At 36.1% G+C, this 19,157-nt stretch overlaps 3 protein-coding genes across 8 annotated transcripts; 1 reads left to right on the top strand and 2 right to left on the bottom strand.

The window, feature by feature from the left end:
• Nucleotides 1-4,755: 4,755 nt before the first annotated feature.
• LOC104892625 (mediator of RNA polymerase II transcription subunit 10b) lies at nucleotides 4,756-16,140 on the bottom strand. 6 transcript variants are annotated; one of them, XR_008969345.1, is made up of 7 exons: nucleotides 15,753-16,140; nucleotides 15,575-15,655; nucleotides 15,370-15,472; nucleotides 13,658-13,747; nucleotides 13,341-13,436; nucleotides 8,020-8,184; nucleotides 7,807-7,924 (listed from the first exon to the last, which is right to left on the bottom strand). XR_008969345.1 is itself a non-coding variant. In XM_010678607.4 (6 exons), the coding sequence occupies exons 1-5, from the start codon at nucleotides 15,986-15,988 to the stop codon at nucleotides 13,365-13,367; spliced, it is 582 nt and encodes a 193-aa protein (XP_010676909.1). In that variant the 5' UTR covers nucleotides 15,989-16,140; the 3' UTR covers nucleotides 4,756-5,093; nucleotides 13,341-13,364. The 6 variants fall into 6 exon arrangements, 4 of the variants coding, with proteins under 4 accessions (XP_010676909.1, XP_010676908.1, XP_019105024.1 ...); XR_789965.4 differs by having other exon boundaries at nucleotides 8,020-8,142; XM_010678607.4 differs by lacking the exons at nucleotides 7,807-7,924; nucleotides 8,020-8,184 and adding an exon at nucleotides 4,756-5,093.
• LOC104892624 (homeobox-leucine zipper protein ATHB-12) lies at nucleotides 6,131-7,609 on the top strand. Its single transcript, XM_010678605.4, has 2 exons — nucleotides 6,131-6,649; nucleotides 6,740-7,609. The coding sequence occupies exons 1-2, from the start codon at nucleotides 6,341-6,343 to the stop codon at nucleotides 7,067-7,069; spliced, it is 639 nt and encodes a 212-aa protein (XP_010676907.1). The 5' UTR covers nucleotides 6,131-6,340; the 3' UTR covers nucleotides 7,070-7,609.
• A 1,663-nt stretch (nucleotides 16,141-17,803) lies between the features above and the next one.
• On the bottom strand, nucleotides 17,804-18,933 carry LOC104892746 (uncharacterized). The gene is made up of 3 exons (XM_010678730.1): nucleotides 18,684-18,933; nucleotides 18,286-18,375; nucleotides 17,804-18,186 (listed from the first exon to the last, which is right to left on the bottom strand). The coding sequence occupies exons 1-3, from the start codon at nucleotides 18,931-18,933 to the stop codon at nucleotides 17,804-17,806; spliced, it is 723 nt and encodes a 240-aa protein (XP_010677032.1).
• Nucleotides 18,934-19,157: the final 224 nt, after the last annotated feature.

The raw sequence follows: 19,157 nt of genomic DNA, 5'->3' as shown, positions 1-19,157 counted from the left end.
TTTGAAAGGGGATTCGCTGCCAACGGATAGGATTCGTAGGCGAGAGTGCGAGTGGGAGTGGAGGGAGTTTGGAGTAAAATGTTTTGGGCTTGAATTCTCGAAAAAGAATTAAGGCTCTATTCTTTTGCACTGAACTAAATTAAGCTAAACTAAATTTGTCTTAATTGAACGGAAGTGAACTGAATTTGACTGAACTCAAAGGAAGTGAACTGAATTAGATTGAATAAAAATTGTGAGAGAAAACTAACTGAACTGAAGTGAACTAGACTGAACTGAACTAAAGTGGCCTGAATTGAATTTGTCTGAACTGAATTTTTCATTAATTTAGTCCAAAAGAAGATAGCCTAAGTAGGCCAATCATCTGCGTCGGATGGGCCTAGATGATCCGACGCAAATCGCCTAATACAAGGATTTGCATCGCACATTAGGCACATGTGATGCAAATAGTTTGTTCATTTACGCCCGATTTGCTCTAATCTAATTATTTGCGTTGGATCACAACGCCCAATCGACGCAAATCCTTGAATCCAAAAGGCCTTAATCATTTGCGTCAAACATATGGGCCAGACTGACACAAATCGTTGGATCCAAATCACCTTTGGCATGAAACGTTTGCGTCGCATGTTGTTAGCAAACCGATGCCAATTATCATGCCATGCATTTGTTGTGGTTATTTGTGTCGAACGTTGATGATAATCCGATGAAAATAGTCTTTTCTCGAGCATTTGCGTCAGGTTTTCTTGCGTTCCACACAAATTATCATTTTTTCTACTAGTGGCACTTCAGCACTCTTCTTTGGACATTAATATCTATAATTGTGTATAAGTAAAATTATAAAAAAAAATAGATATTTGAAATCCTCGCATTTAGACAAGTTCAACTAGATCCCACTTGACTCTGTTATATCTTACATAATGGTGAGAGAAAGATTGTCAAAGTTTTGATAGATAAATAGTATCTAAATGAGAAATGATGCATGTATAGTGAAAAGAGATGGTATATGTTTTGGGTAAGTAGTTATGGTATTTTGGCAATTAATTATCGTTTCCAGGTAAAATAGTTATTGTTCTGGTTAAATAGTTACATTTGTGAGATTAACAATTATGGTTTTTAGTAATTAATAATTGTTTCCACGTTATTAGTTATGATTCTAGATAAATAGTTATATTCTAAGATTAGTAGTTCTGATTTTTAGTTATCGTAATTGTTTACACGTTATTAGTTATAGTTTTCATGTTATTCATTAGAATTTTCGAGATAAAATATGATCTTTGGTGGATATGAAATAGTTATGGTTTACTCTGATTTTCAGTTGTTAGTTATAGGTTTGGACAAAAGTTATTATTTTGAGTTATGAGTATGGTGGTTTTAGGTTGATTATTATGATTTTGGGTTGATTATTATGGTTTATTGATTCATTTTTATGAGTTTTGATTTATTAGTTAACATAATTTCCTTATAAGTTATTCGGTAAAATTGTTTTTTACAATTAGTTAATATTTTTATAGTTTAATTAAATTACACTGTTACCATAATCAAACATGTGTGAATTATCACGTCTCACATTAGTCTTAATATAAGACGGTCTATTAAAAGACTTACCCATAAATTTGAATTGTGCCTGGAATTATATGGACTTTGGCCTCAAACTTGAATTGACACAGCCCAACACGAAGCTCAATGTACTTATATACATTGAACCAGCACAATAAGCTAGTTGATGATGAAACCCAATATAACCCAGGTTAAATAGATTCAAACTGATGTTAAGATGAAGACGTACAACATTTTCTTATTGATACCAAAAACTTGTGTTATGGTATAAAGTATAAACAATATTTAGTTTTTAGGTAAAGACTAAAATTAAGAGGTTGTTTGACAATCAGTTGTTGGTTGTTGGTTTTTCGCTGGTTTAGACTTGTTTGACTGGCCAGAAGCAATGATTGTCATATCAGCTTTTTAAGTTGGTTGTTTGCAAAGTGTTTGGTAATTAGTTCTTAGTCTTGATTGTTTATTAGAAAATTTGTGTGTCAACAAGCCAAAAATCAATCTAAAAAGTTGCTCCATGCAACTTTTCAACCAACCAAAAAGTCAATAATCAACATTTTTTTTTTTTTGGTTATTTAATCAAATTGAAAAACCAAAAACCAATGAAAAAAACAATTTATCAAACATGGCCTAATTGCGCTATTTGTGCACTAAGGTGTGTTTAAAGTTAAAGTACCCAAATGCTGTTTCTTGCTTATTTCTCCCTCAACTCGCCCGTCCCTCACACAAAAGAAAATGACAAAACATATCCTTGTTTCTACCAACCAAAAGAACAGCAATCTGGTTCGCAGAAATACCTCCAACTTGATAAGATCATTGAGTTGTGCTCTTTCCTTTTCAGAAAAAAAATGAAGAAAAAGAAAACAACGAAAACATCGCAAACCCTTTATTCACAAGTCCAGGCTAAGTCAAAATCATAAAAATAAAAAAGGCAGGATTATCATAAACCCCACGGACAGCAAAACAATTACATAAATCTTGTAGCTCACGATGAAGAAAAATGGAGGAAAGAATCATCTTTTCTACGTAGCAGACCCACCAAATTGTTTTCAAAAGTGTTTTTCCGAAAGATATAACGCAAAATTTCAGCAAAAGCTTAAAGCATTGTGAAGAGTGAAATGTGAATCTTCTGGACTTCATCCAAAGAATTATTAGAGCTCCAACAAGTCGCGTCATAGAGACACTATATAGCTTACACATCTTCAATAAACTGTATATACGCGTTAAGTGAACTTATTGTCTCTAGGAACTAACTTCTCTTTGGGAGGGTGAGATGAAGAACATGACTAAGGATGCGTTGTAATTTGTATTCACCTAAATAACCTTAAATTGAACTGAATTTATCTAAACTGAATTAATTTGACCTTATTCAACTTATTAAATCTGATTGAAACTTATTGATCTGATTATAACTTATTAGACCTGATTGAAACTTATTATACCTTATTGAACCTGATTAGAACTTATTTGAACTAAAGCTAGTTGGATCGATTGGAACATATTGCCCTGGTTGGACCTGATTAGACCTGATTGAAACTTACCTGAACTAAATTGAACTTATAAGAACTGAACAGATTGAACTTGAAACTTAGGTGTTGTTTGGTTGGAAGCTATTTTCCCTTAGAAATACAAATTCCTAGGAAATATATTATGGGTGTTGTGTTTGGTTGGAGGAAAATGGGAGAAGCATAGGAAATACAAATTCCAAGGGAAATAGAATTTCCCATGAAACATGGAAAATCACTCACCAAGCCCCCCCTTGGTGAGTAATTTCCTAGGAAATGCAATTTCCTATGGTGGCAACCAAACAATTTAGGCATCGTTTGGTTCACATGGGAAGTAATTTCCCATGGGAATTTATATTTCATGGGAAATTCTTTCCCTTGTTAATTTCCTAGGAATTAGACAAAATTGTTTGGTTGACACCATAGGAAATTGCATTTCCTAGGAAATTACTCACCAAGGGGGGCTTGGTGAGTTATTTCCCATGTTTCATGGGAAATTCTATTTCCCTTGGAATTTGTATTTCCTATGCTTTTCCCATTTCCCTCCAACCAAACACAACACCCATAATGTATTTCCTAGGAATTTGTATTTCCAAGGGAATTAGCTTCCAACCAAACAACACCTTAGTCTAATTCCTAGGAAATTAACAAGGGAAAATACTTCCCATGAAATGTAAATTCCCATGGAAAATTACTTCCCATGTGAACCAAACGAGGCCTTAATTTATAAAAGTAAGAGAACGCACCCTAAATTGAACCTGCCACTGGTAATCCAATCTAGCTTCAAGCAAGCCTATGAAGTATGAAGTGGGGAGAAGAATAAGAGACTCAATGAACTAAAAGCAATATTATGAAGCCTGTAATGTGAATCCTTTCCAAATAATCAAGTGAACTCATTGTCAGCGACACAATCTTAGTTTCAGACGATAAGAGGAAACTCTATTGAATGGAACCACTCACATATCAACTCAGATCAAATTTACAAAACACCGCAAATAAGTACATGCACCCAAGTACACGTAGAGCATGGTGCACCCTCTTCTAAACTACGTAGTTTTATCATTTTTAGAGTCTATAATTTTAAAAAATTATTGTTATTTGTTTCCTTAAATTTTGCAACTAAATATTCCTTTTTCAAATTTGAATTTAAAAGGTACATGTTCTTTTACCTTAAGCGTACATGTTCATTTACTATATGTTCTTTTCATTCTAACCTATGTTCTTTTATAAATACAGATTTACATGTTCTTTAATTTTAAGTCGTATATTCTTTTTTAAAGTAGAAAATTTGTCGAAAAAAACTCGTGTTCTTTTATATAAATGGTATGTTCTTTTTGGGTGCACAATGAGCATGGTGCACCCTGGTGCATAATCCACGCTTTGACAAAACACACCCCATAGTAGAAGGAAGACTAAGAACCTTGCACCTGTAAACTACAATATTCAAAGTAGACTAAATAACCTTAGTTATTGTGAAAGACCTATTTTTTACTTGTAACAAAAAAAGCAAAAATTTCATCAATGCCTCACGCACGGCCCAAACACAACAGCACACCCTTGAAAGTAGGAGGAAGACTATGAATCCTACGGCCTAATGCGACCTGTGATCCTACGACTACTAGACCAAGCGATCTTAGTCATTACCAGTGAACGATTTTTTTTTAATAAAAATATGAAAGATAAACTTCACTAACGCCCTATCAGAGAGTCTAAGCAATGCTAACATGTTGTCAATTAGCTATGCAACACGTATAAGCCATGAAAACATTATGTACATTGAACAGATACAAACAAAATCACACCAAGTTTGGCCAGTGGAAAGAACAAAACCTTCTAACCTCAGGTTGAGCGTTCAATCTCCACTAAAGCACTATGAGAGAAGAGTACCCTTATCCTTACCCTTACCCTTACCCTTACCCTTACCCTTGCACTCCCCATTCACCCCCCCACCCCACAAAAAAAAAAAGTGTCTAGCCCATAACTCGAACCGCATTGACTTGTGAGAGACTTTGTCCTGGTAGAGTCCTTCATCTAATCTACCTAGAAAATCAAAAATAAAATAAAAATGTAGTAAATGTTAGGTGTCTTGATAAGCAAAAGAGAACGAAGTGTAAACAAAAATGAACAGATAGTCATATGATGAAACGCCAACTGGACGTCCTTAAGGGCAGGACCATGATTCAGGAAGACGAAGGTGTGAGCCAAATTCTTTGCTGGGTCACCAGGAACAAGTGTCGATAACTCAGAAAACAATATACCTGACAGCTCAACCGGATTGAGTCATTGTCAGATATATCAATTCAGTTTAAAGTGACCGCTGATTTCTAAAGTTACACTGTTAATGTCAATGTTCTGTAAAACTTGACATGACTTTTTCTTGACTTCTTCTATTCAAGAGATAGAGACATACCACCCCCCCCCCCCCACACCTTAGAGCTGGGATTAAAGTTCCTATCATGCAAACTTAAGCACATGTTATCAGTTCATTTGACAATGCTTGACCGTAGTTTCTCCTAAGCATGATCTACTCCAGTAAAAAGAGATACCTGATAAATAAAATTTTATATCTTAGGCTTGTTCATTTATGTAATATTTTTTTTTTAAGGTAAGATGAAATAGACTAATTTAAGGGTGAATAAAGGGAATCCTCAAATGAATCCCATGAGATTTAATCCCTAGACTTCAGGGATATGAGGTGGGGAGCGATACCATTACTCCTATGTAATATATTCGAAAATAAAAAGACTTGATAGGTAGCAACACATTCAATTTGCAAATACTCCCTCCGTCTCATATACATTTTTTCACTTCATATTTTCAAGTGTCCTAAAGTCTCCTTCACTATGGATCTCTTTCTGTTCTTTCCAAACACTTGCTCTTACCATAAACTAATTTCTTAATCCAAGGTTTCCCAAAGTTTGAGTTATCAAAATTCAAATGATTACCAACAGTTTTATAAGGGAGTTCCCAACAAGATTCTTCACTCCACTAAAATCTCATATGACACCGCACCAACATCACAATCAAGGGCCCCAAACCCTAGTGAAAAAATTATATATGCTGTGAAACCCCTAAATTCATGGGTTCACACCAATCACAAATTCAACTGATTGCCGAAAATACACCTATAATCTATATCCATCACAACCAGAATTTCCTGGAATTTACACTCTTTATCCAAAAGTTACACCATATCCCAAAAGCCTATAAATTGCTGTCAGCAACAGAATTTTGTTATGCCAACTTCAAAGCCAAAGCACAACAAAAATCCCAAATGATCAACAGGTATGGACTTTAATCCTGAAGTGGATATGCAAACAAACAAGAACAACAAGAGAAGATTTAGTGACAGGCAAGTTCAATCCTTAGAATCAATGTTTAGCTCAGAAGCAAGGCCCGGGTCAAAAACAAAGCAGCAGATTGCTAACCAGCTCGAACTCGATCCACGTCAGGTTAGTGTTTGGTTCCAGAACAGGAGAGCTCGAACTAAGTCAAAGCAGACAGAGCATGATTACAGCGTCTTGAAAGCTCGCTATGACAGTCTCGCCTCTGAGTTCGAGGCTCTTAAGAGAGACAATCAGTGTTTGGTCATCGAGGTACGTATAATCTGAACTTAACCTTAAAAAAGACAAGAATTCATGTACTAACATCCAGTATGTACCTTCATTCTTCTATCTTTTAAGCAGCTGCAGAGACTAAAGGATTTGAAAGAATGGCCCAAAGACAGCACAACTGACTCAACTCCAGGTACATGCAGCAGCAATGGAGAATCTGTTTCTTTAGGGTCAGCACAGATGGACGTAGCTCGGCCAGAAGATTACAATCACGAGAAGATTTTAAACGAGGCCAAGACCGAAGGATTTAAGATTGGGCAGGAGATAGACATCCAGGAAAACATTAACATGATAGGATCTACAGATGGCTCATTAGCATCATTTAGTAACCACAGCAGCCTAGAAGTAACCTATCTTAGTGAGCATAATTGTGTATTAGACTGGTGGGATTTCTGGACTTGATACAGTCATGGATGTTAAAATTAAACTATACTTTATAATAACTTCCATATACAGATTCTAGGTTTAGAAGCTTTGAAGCAAGCAGCAATATACGTAGTGGTTGGATCATCAAAACTCTATCTTTGTAACAAACATGAAATGGTTCTATCCAGTACTGCCCAATGCAACCCCTGACCCCAAAACCAAAAAACAAAAACGAGAAAGAATGGAAACAAGAACCCATCAAGGCTATCTTACTTGGACAAGGATATGAGAGTCGGTACAAGATAAACTGTCAAGTGTCAAACACGTAATGACTCAACATTTGAACATGGGAACATTGTCCTAAAATCGATGGAGCTGCAAGGACACAGAAATTATATTTCTGATTTTTAAAGACTATTTGCATGTGCTATTCACATTACAAACACTTAAATATATATAGACACGTGTGTGCATGTATGTTAGTGTGTATACATATGTGCGCTTTGCATTGACCTGTATGCCAATCTCAAGCCCATTAGTGAGCATATATGACACAATTTCTCCTCTCTATTTAAATTTTTTCTCTACAAATGTGCGGTTCAAAATAATTATATTATGTGGGTGAAAACTGAGGAGTGTGGAAAAGAATTATATACCTTTGTACATATGCATAACACTAAATAAGAGTTTAACGTAACATCAACATACATGGTACTAGCTATTCATACATACACAAAAGAGCTAGTACAGATGCATAAACACAAAATAAAGAGTTAAGAGTAACACAACATCAACATAGATGGTACTAGTTCATAGTTCATAGTTCATACATACACAAAAGAGTTTATTTTCTAAGTCTCGTCTCATCTCATCTCAAACACCAGCTATCAACTACAAAAGATAAATTGACTTGAGGTTAGTTAATTAATACTTACAATGATACACGAGCAGTACAAGATATATATTGCAGAAAATGTGAAACTCACTCCAAAACAAAAGCAGCAGGATATTCATTAGATTAAAGCACATTCCAGAAAGAGCAGGATATCTAGGTGATCACGTCATTCTTCTCTGCTTGTGACACACTTCACCTTGTGATCCACATCTCACTGCCATTATATAGAACTTCTTTTTATTCTCTCCCAATAAGTCTACGACAGTCAACCAAAATGCATATACACCACTTTCAAAATCAAGCAAAACGGGGGTAAAGAGCAATCATGTTACATGTATTACATCTGAGATAGACATGGGAAAGGAAAGCCTCAATAAGCACCAATCAAGAGAGAAGGTAAGATCACAACGTACTTAAAACAAAGAAGCCTAACAGGATGCAATCCTGAAAGGATCTTATCCTCTCCAGCCAAATCACCAACAGCAGAGGTACAAATTGGGTATACCTTCCCAAACTCACATACTGGACCTGTAAATGATCTAAAGAAGCAGGTGGACAACCCACCTCATCCCACAACCTACATGAAATATTACTTTTTTGTTGCAGGCATACACTTTTCTGGTCTGGGGAACAAATCCTTGACACTTCTACACTATAGCTCATAGGCCTTAAGCAATATCCACCAGATAGTAATTAAGAACTTAAATAAATACCCATGAAAAGAAGACTAAAACTTATAATTTGATACTGACAACTGGCTATTATATAACCAAAACTGTCTACACAGAAATTCTAAGATCACAATTTCACTATCTTGGATTTGCTCATAAGCTTAAGTCGCTGTGTTACTTTAACTGGTCTCTTTATCTCTGATGAGACCATGAGGAAGTTGTTGACCTTTACTATGTTTCAGAATGACCTTCTGCCTAATACATTTACCTAGTAAAATTACCATATATCCCCCTAATTGATCACTAGTATAAGCAATTTAAAACATAACCATTATGTGGGATTCAGTTCACATGTGAGGTTGATGAATAAGCTGAGCCAACAAATGTAATATGCTTCATTGACTTTTCCTTGTGGCAAGCTTCATTAAGAGGCATCAAATTTTTTGTACTCATTGGTCTTACGCTGTTTACAATGTATGCAAGAGTATAGCTTAGAAGCTTGGAGGACAGAGTGAAAAATCCTCAACAGCTTGAGTTTCTCCCCAAGTTCTCTCAAAAACTCCCTCTCCTCTCTCCATGCTTTAGCTCCGTCAACAGCAACTACAATAAATGCTCTTATTTCTTTGGAGGTGACTATAATATCTGCTCCGTGGTGTTATACTCTGCATTCTTTTCTTGCTTGAACTCTACACACATGGATGGATTTTTCCTTCTATTAGTTAAAAAAAATCACATTCTAGTCTCCATTTTCACCCAGGACTCAGCTTCATCAAAGAAAAATTAGTAGTAAGATTAAAAGCAGAAGTGGAAACCAACACCTGATTGAAATTGTTCCTATGATACTTTATAATAAGCCTTTCCTTCCTCTGCAGTCACAAAGATCCTTAACCTATCCCCTTTTATAGCCACATGATTAAACCCTTCTTTCCATAGACTACATTCCTCCCTTGAACAATATTTTTCAATATTTCTGTACCAAGTCCATATTGACAAGCACAACAAAGATCCTCAGTGCTTTAGGCCATGCCAAAGGAAATTACACCCTTTGAGGATGATTAATTTGTACGCTTACTACCTTACCACAAGCTAAAAGGACGAATAAATGAAAACGGGTATACAAGATATTAACTATAGACATACCTCTGAATTGCCAACTACTATGTTCTCTCACAACAAATCTGGTCGAGACAGATAGATTATCCATCCTTTCCAGAGATACACAAAAAGAATAGGAAAATTAAACTTAAATAATACAAACTTTTGTCGATTCTCCCAAAATGTTACAACCTTTGCATTTTTCAAAGTAATACAAACTTTATATCAACTTTTCCTAGAGTAGGTCAATCTAAATTGAAACCTGTAAATGGTAAACAGAAATTTCAAAAAGAATTTTAAGAATTTAAAATCTCTTCCTCCCTCCGTCCCACCCCCTTCCATTCCACCTCCCCAATCCAACATCAACAAGATCGAAATTTCCTCCCCGCCGCACACTCTCCCTCCACTCGTCGCGCATCCCTCCACGCTTCTCCCTCCCCCTTCATCCCCTCCAATCTACATTCCCCTTCCAAGCCCACCCCCGCTGCTTGTGCTCCGCCTCCGCCCTCTTCCACGGCTTCTGGGCTAGATAATGCAGGTGGTGAAGGCAAACTTGTGGTGGGTTGGTTCGTGATGATGGTGGTGAGACGACTACACTTAGAGGTGAACTAATTGGGGGACTGGTTGTTGTGGGCAGTGGAGTTGAAAGATGAGATGCTGGTGGGAAATGGGGTGGTACACTTGTATTAAGTGGGGGGGATGAGTCTACCGGTGATGGTGTGACAGTTGGAGTCCCCACATTGCTTGGTGAAGGGAACGGGGGAGGAAGTTCTGTTGAAACGAGATCTGTCGAGTATCTTGATTTGGAGGGAAAGGAGGAAGAGAGAAAAGCAAAAAAAAAAAAAAGGTTTTTTTGTTTTTTCGTTTAAATTAAAATTGAAAAACCAACCAATAAAATAGTGACACGTGTCCAGGATATATCAAGTTGCATCCAATTTTGTCCTACTCTAGGAAAAGTTGGTACGTAGTTTGTATTATTAAAAATTCTCAAAAGGTTGTATTATTTTGGGAGAACCGGCCAAAGTTTGTATTATTCTAGTTAAAATTTCCAAAAATATACACAAATAAATGGCCATTATACATGTTTACTGCTAATTTCACACAAAAAAGTTGTCAAATCTCATGACAACACTGCAGAGATAATAAAGACACAGTTGATTCTTGTTGGAAATTCCAACAAACCAACTGGGGAAGAGATGCTGATGTAAGAGGTGTCTGATAAATTGATAATCAAGTGCTAACCCGGCAAACATAATTCTGATTCCACTGTTGGGAAAATTTAAGACACTGAATCTTTTGTTTTAAGTTTATAAGAATCAGTTAGTAAGGGCTATCACTTAGTATTAGTTGTAGGCTAAAGTGATATCACGTAGTACTTCTCTTCTTGCAGTAGCCCCACCAACCAAAGCAATAATATATGAGCCTTTTCAGTTTCTTTGCTTTCCATATTGACTTCAGCTAAAAAGTACTCTATCTGGACCAACCCATCAGTCATCAACATCCTAACACAAAGATCTTTCATTTGGATTCTAAGCAGCATTTCATCAGACAGCTCAGCTGCATCATTCAACAAAAACTTAAAAATAATCTCCACTCCATCAGAAGCACTCTACGCCTTCAACTCTTAATATCAGTAGCTTTGACCATGAATTCCCCAATGCAGTACACTTTAAACCCAATCAGAAGAGAACAAATTATGAAACATTCACAGAGAGTAAAAGAATAAGCCAAGTTCTTAAAACAATCACAAAAATATCATTTCAGCCGGCTAAGATGAAACCTTAGCTTTAGAAGGCGTGAGGTGCACTGAGGCGCAAGGCGCAAAGCGCACCAAGGCGCAAGGTGAAGGCGCACGCATCTCGTAGACAAGGCATATCTTTGGTGCCAATAAACTTAAAAATAAAAGAAAGAAACATTGTAATAGTTAAAACAACATAAATATTATATTAAAGACCCATAAAAGGATATAAGAAAATATATTTATCGTTAAAATATCGCACCAATAAACTGTTTAAGATTCTCAATCAACAAGGTATAATTCAAATGATTCCTAGAAAAAAGAGCTACAATTCATATGATATTCCAAAAACTAATTAATGTAGGAACAATATATAACAGAGTAATGGGGGACAGAGCCTAATACAGCCACTGGTTCACTGCCTCTACAATAAAAAAAGTGAGAGAGAAGAAAGAAAGAGGTTTAAAAAAAAAGGGGGGGGGGGGGGGACGAAATAAACAAAAAGAAAGACGGAAGAAATGAAAAGGAAAGAAGAAGAAATTAGAAATCAAATAAAGAAAGGAGAAAGAAGAAGACCGAATGAAAGATGAAGGAAGAAAGAAGAAGATAACTTACCGGCGACAGCCAAACACTGGCGAGGCGACGAGATGACCTACAAACAACCGCCGACCACCGGCGACAGACGACCGCCGGCGAGAAGCAGCAGCTGCTGCAGATGCATGTTCTAGGGTTTCCAGTTTCCACAGAGCAAAGGCAGAGGTAGATGCTATTTCTATGGTTTTCTGTTTCAAAACCTAAAAACGTGTAATTTTATTTTTAAAAGGAGGAGGTGGCCTCCACGCGTGCCTTATCCCCAAAGGTGCACGCATCCTGCGCCTCACGCCTCTTGAAAAAGTGGAAAAAGCGCACGCCTCCATGCGCCTACCGTTGCCCGCCTCGCCTGGGTTGTTCCAGGCGTTTTGTCGCCTGAGCTCGCCTTGCGGCGCGCCTTGGGCACGCTTTTTAAAACTAAGGATGAAACTTGGCAATGAGTTATCCATATGGTATCCCGTCTCACAAGCATGTTACCATGGAAAACGCGCATACAACATCATATAACCCAGCTACAGAATGTAGTAGAATCTATTTGCACAAAGTTCATGACTAAGCATGTTTAGTTGTTTACTGCACCAGCTACAACCACTACTTGTCCTTGTCAAAACATACCTCAAGTTACGTCAAGGAGAATCTATGCAGTAAAGTTTGCCTAGAAGAATCTACCCTCGACAATGGACAACATATTGGGATTTTCACTTATTAACCCCGTGCTTTACAAGCCCCGATGGAGATAGTTTCAGGATTCACACCTGCTACTCTTCTTAATAATATATGCTTGCCTAACCAACCTGGTTCACACGCATTCCCCTTTTGTCTAACTGTGTTACTGAGTAGTTGATTGTTATCAAACAGACTTGGAGTTGTTGCAACAACAAAAAGTAAAACATAAAAATTGAACAAACAAAATAAACCCCTTAATCTACCTCAACAGCAGACAAGTCCTAAGACATGGTTGATAAACCATAAGACATGGAAAACAAGAGCTCTCACAAATCCATCAGTCCATGTCAAACTTGTGTACAACCATGTACGTAATCCAGTGTGCTGCTAATTCTCAATCTTGTCACAATCTTACGTATGGTGTATAAAAGTACACTAACTCCAAAACAATTAATTATGTGAAGAGTATTACTCACACCAAAAGATACAAGTAAAGATATGTTCATGTTAAAGATTAGAATAAGTAGAGAGAATTAAGCTATAAGGACCTTCACTGTATGATAACCTACCTATATAAACATTTTAGTAAAGGTAGATACTCAAATACACAGCTTGAAACTACACAGAACGTAAACTAACAGAAAAAAAAACCTGATTGCATGCCAATCTCAGAACCTATAGCTCACTCTTGACCTTTACATCTCCATTAGGCAGTGCACTTTGGGCTTGCGCCATCCTTTTCATTTCCTGCATCAAGCCTATCAGTTAGATCCTGCTTACATATATTGCAAAATAACTCTTTGATGAAACACTTTGATATTCAAGATGCTCGTGCGACGACATGCATGGAGTTATAATCCTCAGTAATGTAGGGAGCTTATTACTCAATATAATTTGTCAATCAAATACATCATTTCAGATTATTGGGGGAAATTAGTTTGCATAGAGATAACAATTTCCAAACTTACAGCAGCAGATGAGGCACGTATATCCCTATAAGCCTCCACTTCAGAGGGAAAGGCCTGCTCAAGTTCTTCAAGCAGATGCTTGCGCAAACTCTGTGAAGCAAATAACAACATTATAAATCCTCAAAAATTCTGACCTTCAAGCAGTAATCAGAAACAAGATTCGTATACGTGATGCATAAAGAGAGACTCAAAGAGGGGGGAGAGAAAGGAAAGTCTAGATATCCTCATTCCAAAGAAACATAGATGGTCCACCATCATTGGTCTATACTTTCATACCTAAACTCATTGAAGCCACAAATAATTATGGACAAGTAGCCAACCATATTCCAGAGAAACAAGATTTATATACGTGATGCATAAAGAAAGACTCAAAGAGGGAGGAGAGAAAGGAATGTCTAGATATCCTCGTTCCAAATAAACATAGAAGGCCCACCATCATTGGTCTATACTTTTATACCTAAACTCATTGAAGCCACACATATTTATGGACAAGTAGCCAACCATGGATAAAGCTAATTATCAAGCACATAAGGTGAAGATGAAATGCTGAAGCTATATATAACACGAGATGATAGAAACATATAGGCCATGTTTGGTAATTGGTTGATGGCCTATAAGTGGAGAGGATTTAATTAATTTGATTTTGAGCTACTAATTGCATTAGTAGTTTGCGTAAAAGTGTTTAGTAAATTTAGTTGATAGCAACTTGTAAATTTAGTTGATAGCAACTTGCAGTCAGCTTATGAGTTTTGATAGATGCAACATTACATAAAAGAGCATACATAGGCTTTTAAATTTTTACAGTTTGGGTAAGGTTATGATTATCTAAAAGAATTTGCAATCCTCTCTTCCAACAAATTAGGGTAAGGTGCTTTTCCACCAAGTGTCAAATTGCCAATACACTTGATTAGTTGATTGAGAACAGAGACATGATGTTTCAAAGTTAGATTGTTGAGTGGTAGCAGCCCATAGAGCTGGCACAATTGTGCAGTTTTAGCGTAAACTTTTCAATGATCAGGCTCCAATACTTCATCATGGGAAAGCCTTCATAGTTAAAAAAAATAAAAATAATAACTGTAGGTAAGAGTGGCAACTACATGCATAGTACATTTGTCTTTTCCCAATCTTGACCAAGTATAGCTTGCAATACCCATCAATACTTTGTAGTACCTTCAGGTGACAAATAATTGTATTTTTTGACTATAACATGCAGTTAGGATTCGTCATATTTTGGAGGCGATTTAATAGTTCTTCTGAGGGAAGTTAAAATCCACTCATATGCGTCCATCATGACCAATCAACATTTTCCTCATGTCAAACATATGAAACTAAAGTGTATATGATGAAGGGGAAAAACTCTTTGCAAAGCAAGCGATATAACCATGCACGTTCCCATCCCCCCGCCCCAAATGGATGGTGTTCCTCAAACAATGCAAAAGGTAATGACAGTTCAATTACGACAAACCAATTGGCAAAATAATGAACCAGAGGCACCAAGTGGTGGTTTTGCTATATATTAGCACAATTTTTAAAAAAGTGAACAAAGGTTTCTCCAACAACATCCTACCCTACTTTAACTAAATTCGACATCTTATTTTCCAATTAGCCAGTATATATGCAGAATTTCAATTAATTGAAAGTTCTAAATTGTCATATTGCTATCAAATCAATTACCAAAGAAAATAAAACAAGGAGACAGAGAAATAACCTACCTTGAAAGCATCAGCTTTGCCTTTGGTGATTTGATTTTTCGCAATACAGCTGTTAAGAACATCCTTTGTAAATTCGTCTGGATTCTTCCCATCATCAATCAAACTGAGGACACATAAAAATCACAGTAACTAAATCAATTATCAAATCTTGAATTTGGGGGGGAAAAAACATAGAAATCAAAATTCAGGGAGAAAAAGGACTCACTTGAGAACCTCCATGGGGATCTGAATATTGCATTTGCTAGACAATTTCATCATATTATCAAGCTCCATCACCAAAGAATTTCTGAACAAAAAGCAAAAACCCTAATTCTTCGGAAAAAACAAATTGCTCCAATAATGAAGAATTGAATGAAATTAGGGTTTTAGGAGAGAGAGAGTACATGCGTTGGAGAAGAGGGAGCTGAGAGGCGACATTGAAGGAAGAGACAGTAAGGTAAAGCTGATGAAGAAGGCCCAAAGTTTTGTCAATTGAGTTGGTGACGTCACTTAGGTTTTGCTTCGCATCATCTGAGATTGTTCCGTCGTTGTTACTACTGTTGTTGTTGTTGTTGTTTCCTTGCGCATTTATAATTCCATTGTTTCCTCCTACTGCAGCTGTGTTTTGTGCTGAATCCATGTACGATTTCTTCCAATTTCGCAGATTTGTTCTCAAATAATTCGCAGAAATTCTTCTTCTTACCAGTTTCAGATGCTTCCGTCAAAGTAACAGTCGTAATGTCATGAAGATCTTTCAAAAAAAAAAAAATGTCATGAAGCAAGTTCTTTATTTGGGCTTGTCTTTTGCCGGTGATCTTTATCATTTCATATATTGGGCCTAAAACAAAAGTAACCGTTATTAACGGACGATTTTATAGTCACCATAATTCATTAATTTGTGTAATTTGAATCATTTATTTTAATCTTAAATTCACACTATTCCTTAAACAAAAATTATTAAAAGAGACGGTCTAATCTATACTAATATATTAAAAGGCGTGCGTAAACCAGGAACGGACGGACGGTGCCACGTGGCGCTCTCTCTAGGGAGTTTTAGTTCATGTAATCCATGTACAATTAAAAAAATTAGAAATTACATAGTACAGGACTACAGGTTTTGATCCCGTACCTCAAATTCATGTACTAAAGTTTTAACCACTAGACCAAGTTGTATTTAGTGTTATCATATCAAAGTACAACATTAATAAATGAAATTTTTCTTATCCGGGCCATAGCCCGGGCCTAATAACTAGTTTTAATATAAAAGTAGACATAGTCATTAAATGATTAAACTAATCACCGAAAGAAATTAACTTAATCACTATTGGGTTAATTTACTTTTTAATATTAGGCTTACCATTGTCTAATTTTAATTTAAAAGTAAGCGGTCTGTTACAAGACAGACTCTTCATTAAATTGAAGTAATAATCAAACTAGTCTTTTGATCCGTGCATGATGTACGGGGATTTCACAAACTAACTAAGTTTGCTTTATTAATTGAGCATTATGAAAGTAATTGAACAAAGAACAATAAAGTGTAAAGAACTTAAAAAAACTCCCTCCGTCCCAAAATATAGTTCTCATTTTCCTTTTTCACGGTAATTTATGCAAGTAGAATCTATGAGGGATAGTAAAGATTTTTTGTTTATTTAAATAAATATTGTATGGAGAATAATTGGTAAAAGAGCATTAATTGTAACATTTTGGTTAAATAAACAAAGGAAAAAACAAAATTCAAGAAGCAAATAAATGACGGGACATGATTTTTCTAGACAAATTACGGAAAAATGTAGAACTAGAGATGGAACTATATTTTGGGACACCCAAAATGAAAATGGAAACTATATTTTGGGACACCAAAAGTGGAAATGGGAACTATATTATTGGATGGAAGGAGTAGTGCATTGCAAATCGTATAATTCAATGTATTACAACTTGTACGTTCTCCAAAATTTCTTTATAAACCACATTGCTTGTAGTTGTACATACATCTTTTTCCTTATCATGAATGAGAATTTTCAGTCCTTTTTTACTCGTCACCCTGGAAACTGCAACATAGAATTGACCATGGTTGAAACCAGGTCTTGGAAGATATAAACCTACATGCTTTAAGGATTGTCCTTGGCTTTTATTAATAATCATAGCAAAACACACTGTTGAAGGAAATTGTCTTCTTTGAAATTTGATTGGAAATTTTTGTTGAATCAGACGGCTTGAGTTGTCATTCTTGGGATGAACACTTTGTCACCGGCATTGCTGTCGGAAATGACGATAGCCTCAATGACACGATTGCCTAAATGTCTGATAAATCATCTTGTGCCATTACACAATCCTGTTGTTTGATCAATATTCCTTAGAAGCATGACTGGTGCACCAATATTCAACCTTATATTGTGATTTGGTAAGCCCGAACATTTTATTGTATTGAGAAATCCAGTTGAATAAAGTTCATGGATCACAAAGTTCCTTTCTTCTTTGCTAATTGCATCTGAACTAAAGTATTCTTTTTCCTCTCTAGGATGGTAGACAACAAATGATCATTAACTGTCTCGACTATCTCATTTGTCGGAGCTAGAATAGCTCTTTCTTGAAAGTACTTTGCTTCCCATAGATGATCTGTAAGGCAAGGATACGTGCTATGAATAATTGTAGAAATAGGGTATTTTCCTCCATTAATACGAAGATTATCACTAATATCAATGACACATGTTCCATCATTCGGCTCTCCAACATTGCCATCACCTACACTTTGTATCAAATCTGAAAACTCTATTATTTCTTCAATATAAGAGGTTGAATGCCTTGTTTGCACTCTCATGTTGCGAGTAAGTTTAAACACTTTACACGAAGCCCATAAAAAAGAAGAATTGATGGCCGCAAAAACAATTTCCTATCTGGTTCCCTTAGGTATGACCGGTAATATTTGCCTAAGATCACCTGTAAACACAATGACTTTTCCACCAAAAGGTTTATGCAAATTAGCACTATCAACTGACCGCATAATGTCCTTTAAGCTCCTATCTAATGCTTCAAAACAGTATTTATGCATCACAGGTGTTTCATCCCAAATGATAAACTTTGTTTTAATAAATAGTGCAGCTAAGTCTGTCCCTGACCGAATGCCAACACATGTGGAGTTCTCACTGACGTTCAAAGGTATACTGAACCTTGAATGAATCGTTCTACCTTTGGAAGGAGTAGTGACGCAATTCCACTTGAAGAAATCGGTAGTACGATTTCACCCATCTTCCTTATAGCAGCACATAACATTCTCCACATATATGTTTTACATGTTCCTCCGTGTCCGTAAACAAAGAAGACACCTCCTTCTGTACCTGAGATGGCATCCATGATTTCATGATAAATCTTTCTTTGCTCATCAGTTAAACCTAAAAATAACTTATCATGCTCAGTTGTTAACGCTGTTATATCATAAGAAAGCTCATCAAGGATAAGCTTATTTTGTGCTTCAAAAATGACCAGTTCATCTGCAGAAGGCATTTCGGTGAATTTACGAAAGTTGCTACCGATGCTTTGAAGTTTAGCTTCAATATCAGCCAGCGCAAAAAGCTTGTATCTATTCATCAGTTAATTGCAAAGCTGCATTTTATGTTAACAAAGATTATTAAAACTAACTTATATTACAAGAATAATACAAAAATCTAAGTTTACAAAACATAGTAAGTTTACACTACATGGGTTTTTATGTATCCTACGTTGGTTGAACAGGATGTCATTAGACAGTAGATGTCAAGTCTTATACCATATTTCCTTAGGCTTTGATAAGCTACTATATAAGAGTAACATGC

Source organism: Beta vulgaris, chromosome 5 (assembly GCF_026745355.1).
Source record: "Beta vulgaris subsp. vulgaris cultivar EL10 chromosome 5, EL10.2, whole genome shotgun sequence".
NCBI classification, from domain to species: domain Eukaryota; kingdom Viridiplantae; phylum Streptophyta; class Magnoliopsida; order Caryophyllales; family Amaranthaceae; genus Beta; species Beta vulgaris.
Note: the sequence above shows the minus strand (reverse complement) of the source record. Positions and strands in the feature narration are given on the sequence as shown.

What these genes read in the sequence shown, in the direction of transcription:
- LOC104892625 (XM_010678607.4), bottom strand. Translation starts at nt 15,988, where the DNA reads ATGGATTCAGCACAAAACACAGCTGCAGTAGGAGGAAACAATGGAATT. An exon ending in ATCCCCATGGAGGTTCTCAA is followed by an intron (nt 15,473 to 15,574) that starts GTGAGTCCTTTT and finishes ATGTGTCCTCAG; the next exon opens with TTTGATTGATGATGGGAAGA. An exon ending in TACGTGCCTCATCTGCTGCT is followed by an intron (nt 13,437 to 13,657) that starts GTAAGTTTGGAA and finishes GGCTTGATGCAG; the next exon opens with GAAATGAAAAGGATGGCGCA.
- LOC104892746 (XM_010678730.1), bottom strand. Translation starts at nt 18,933, where the DNA reads ATGAATAGATACAAGCTTTTTGCGCTGGCTGATATTGAAGCTAAACTT. An exon ending in AATCATGGATGCCATCTCAG is followed by an intron (nt 18,376 to 18,683) that starts GTACAGAAGGAG and finishes ACTGTTTTGAAG; the next exon opens with CATTAGATAGGAGCTTAAAG. An exon ending in AAAAGTCATTGTGTTTACAG is followed by an intron (nt 18,187 to 18,285) that starts GTGATCTTAGGC and finishes CTTCGTGTAAAG; the next exon opens with TGTTTAAACTTACTCGCAAC.
- LOC104892624 (XM_010678605.4), top strand. Translation starts at nt 6,341, where the DNA reads ATGGACTTTAATCCTGAAGTGGATATGCAAACAAACAAGAACAACAAG. An exon ending in ATCAGTGTTTGGTCATCGAG is followed by an intron (nt 6,650 to 6,739) that starts GTACGTATAATC and finishes TCTTTTAAGCAG; the next exon opens with CTGCAGAGACTAAAGGATTT.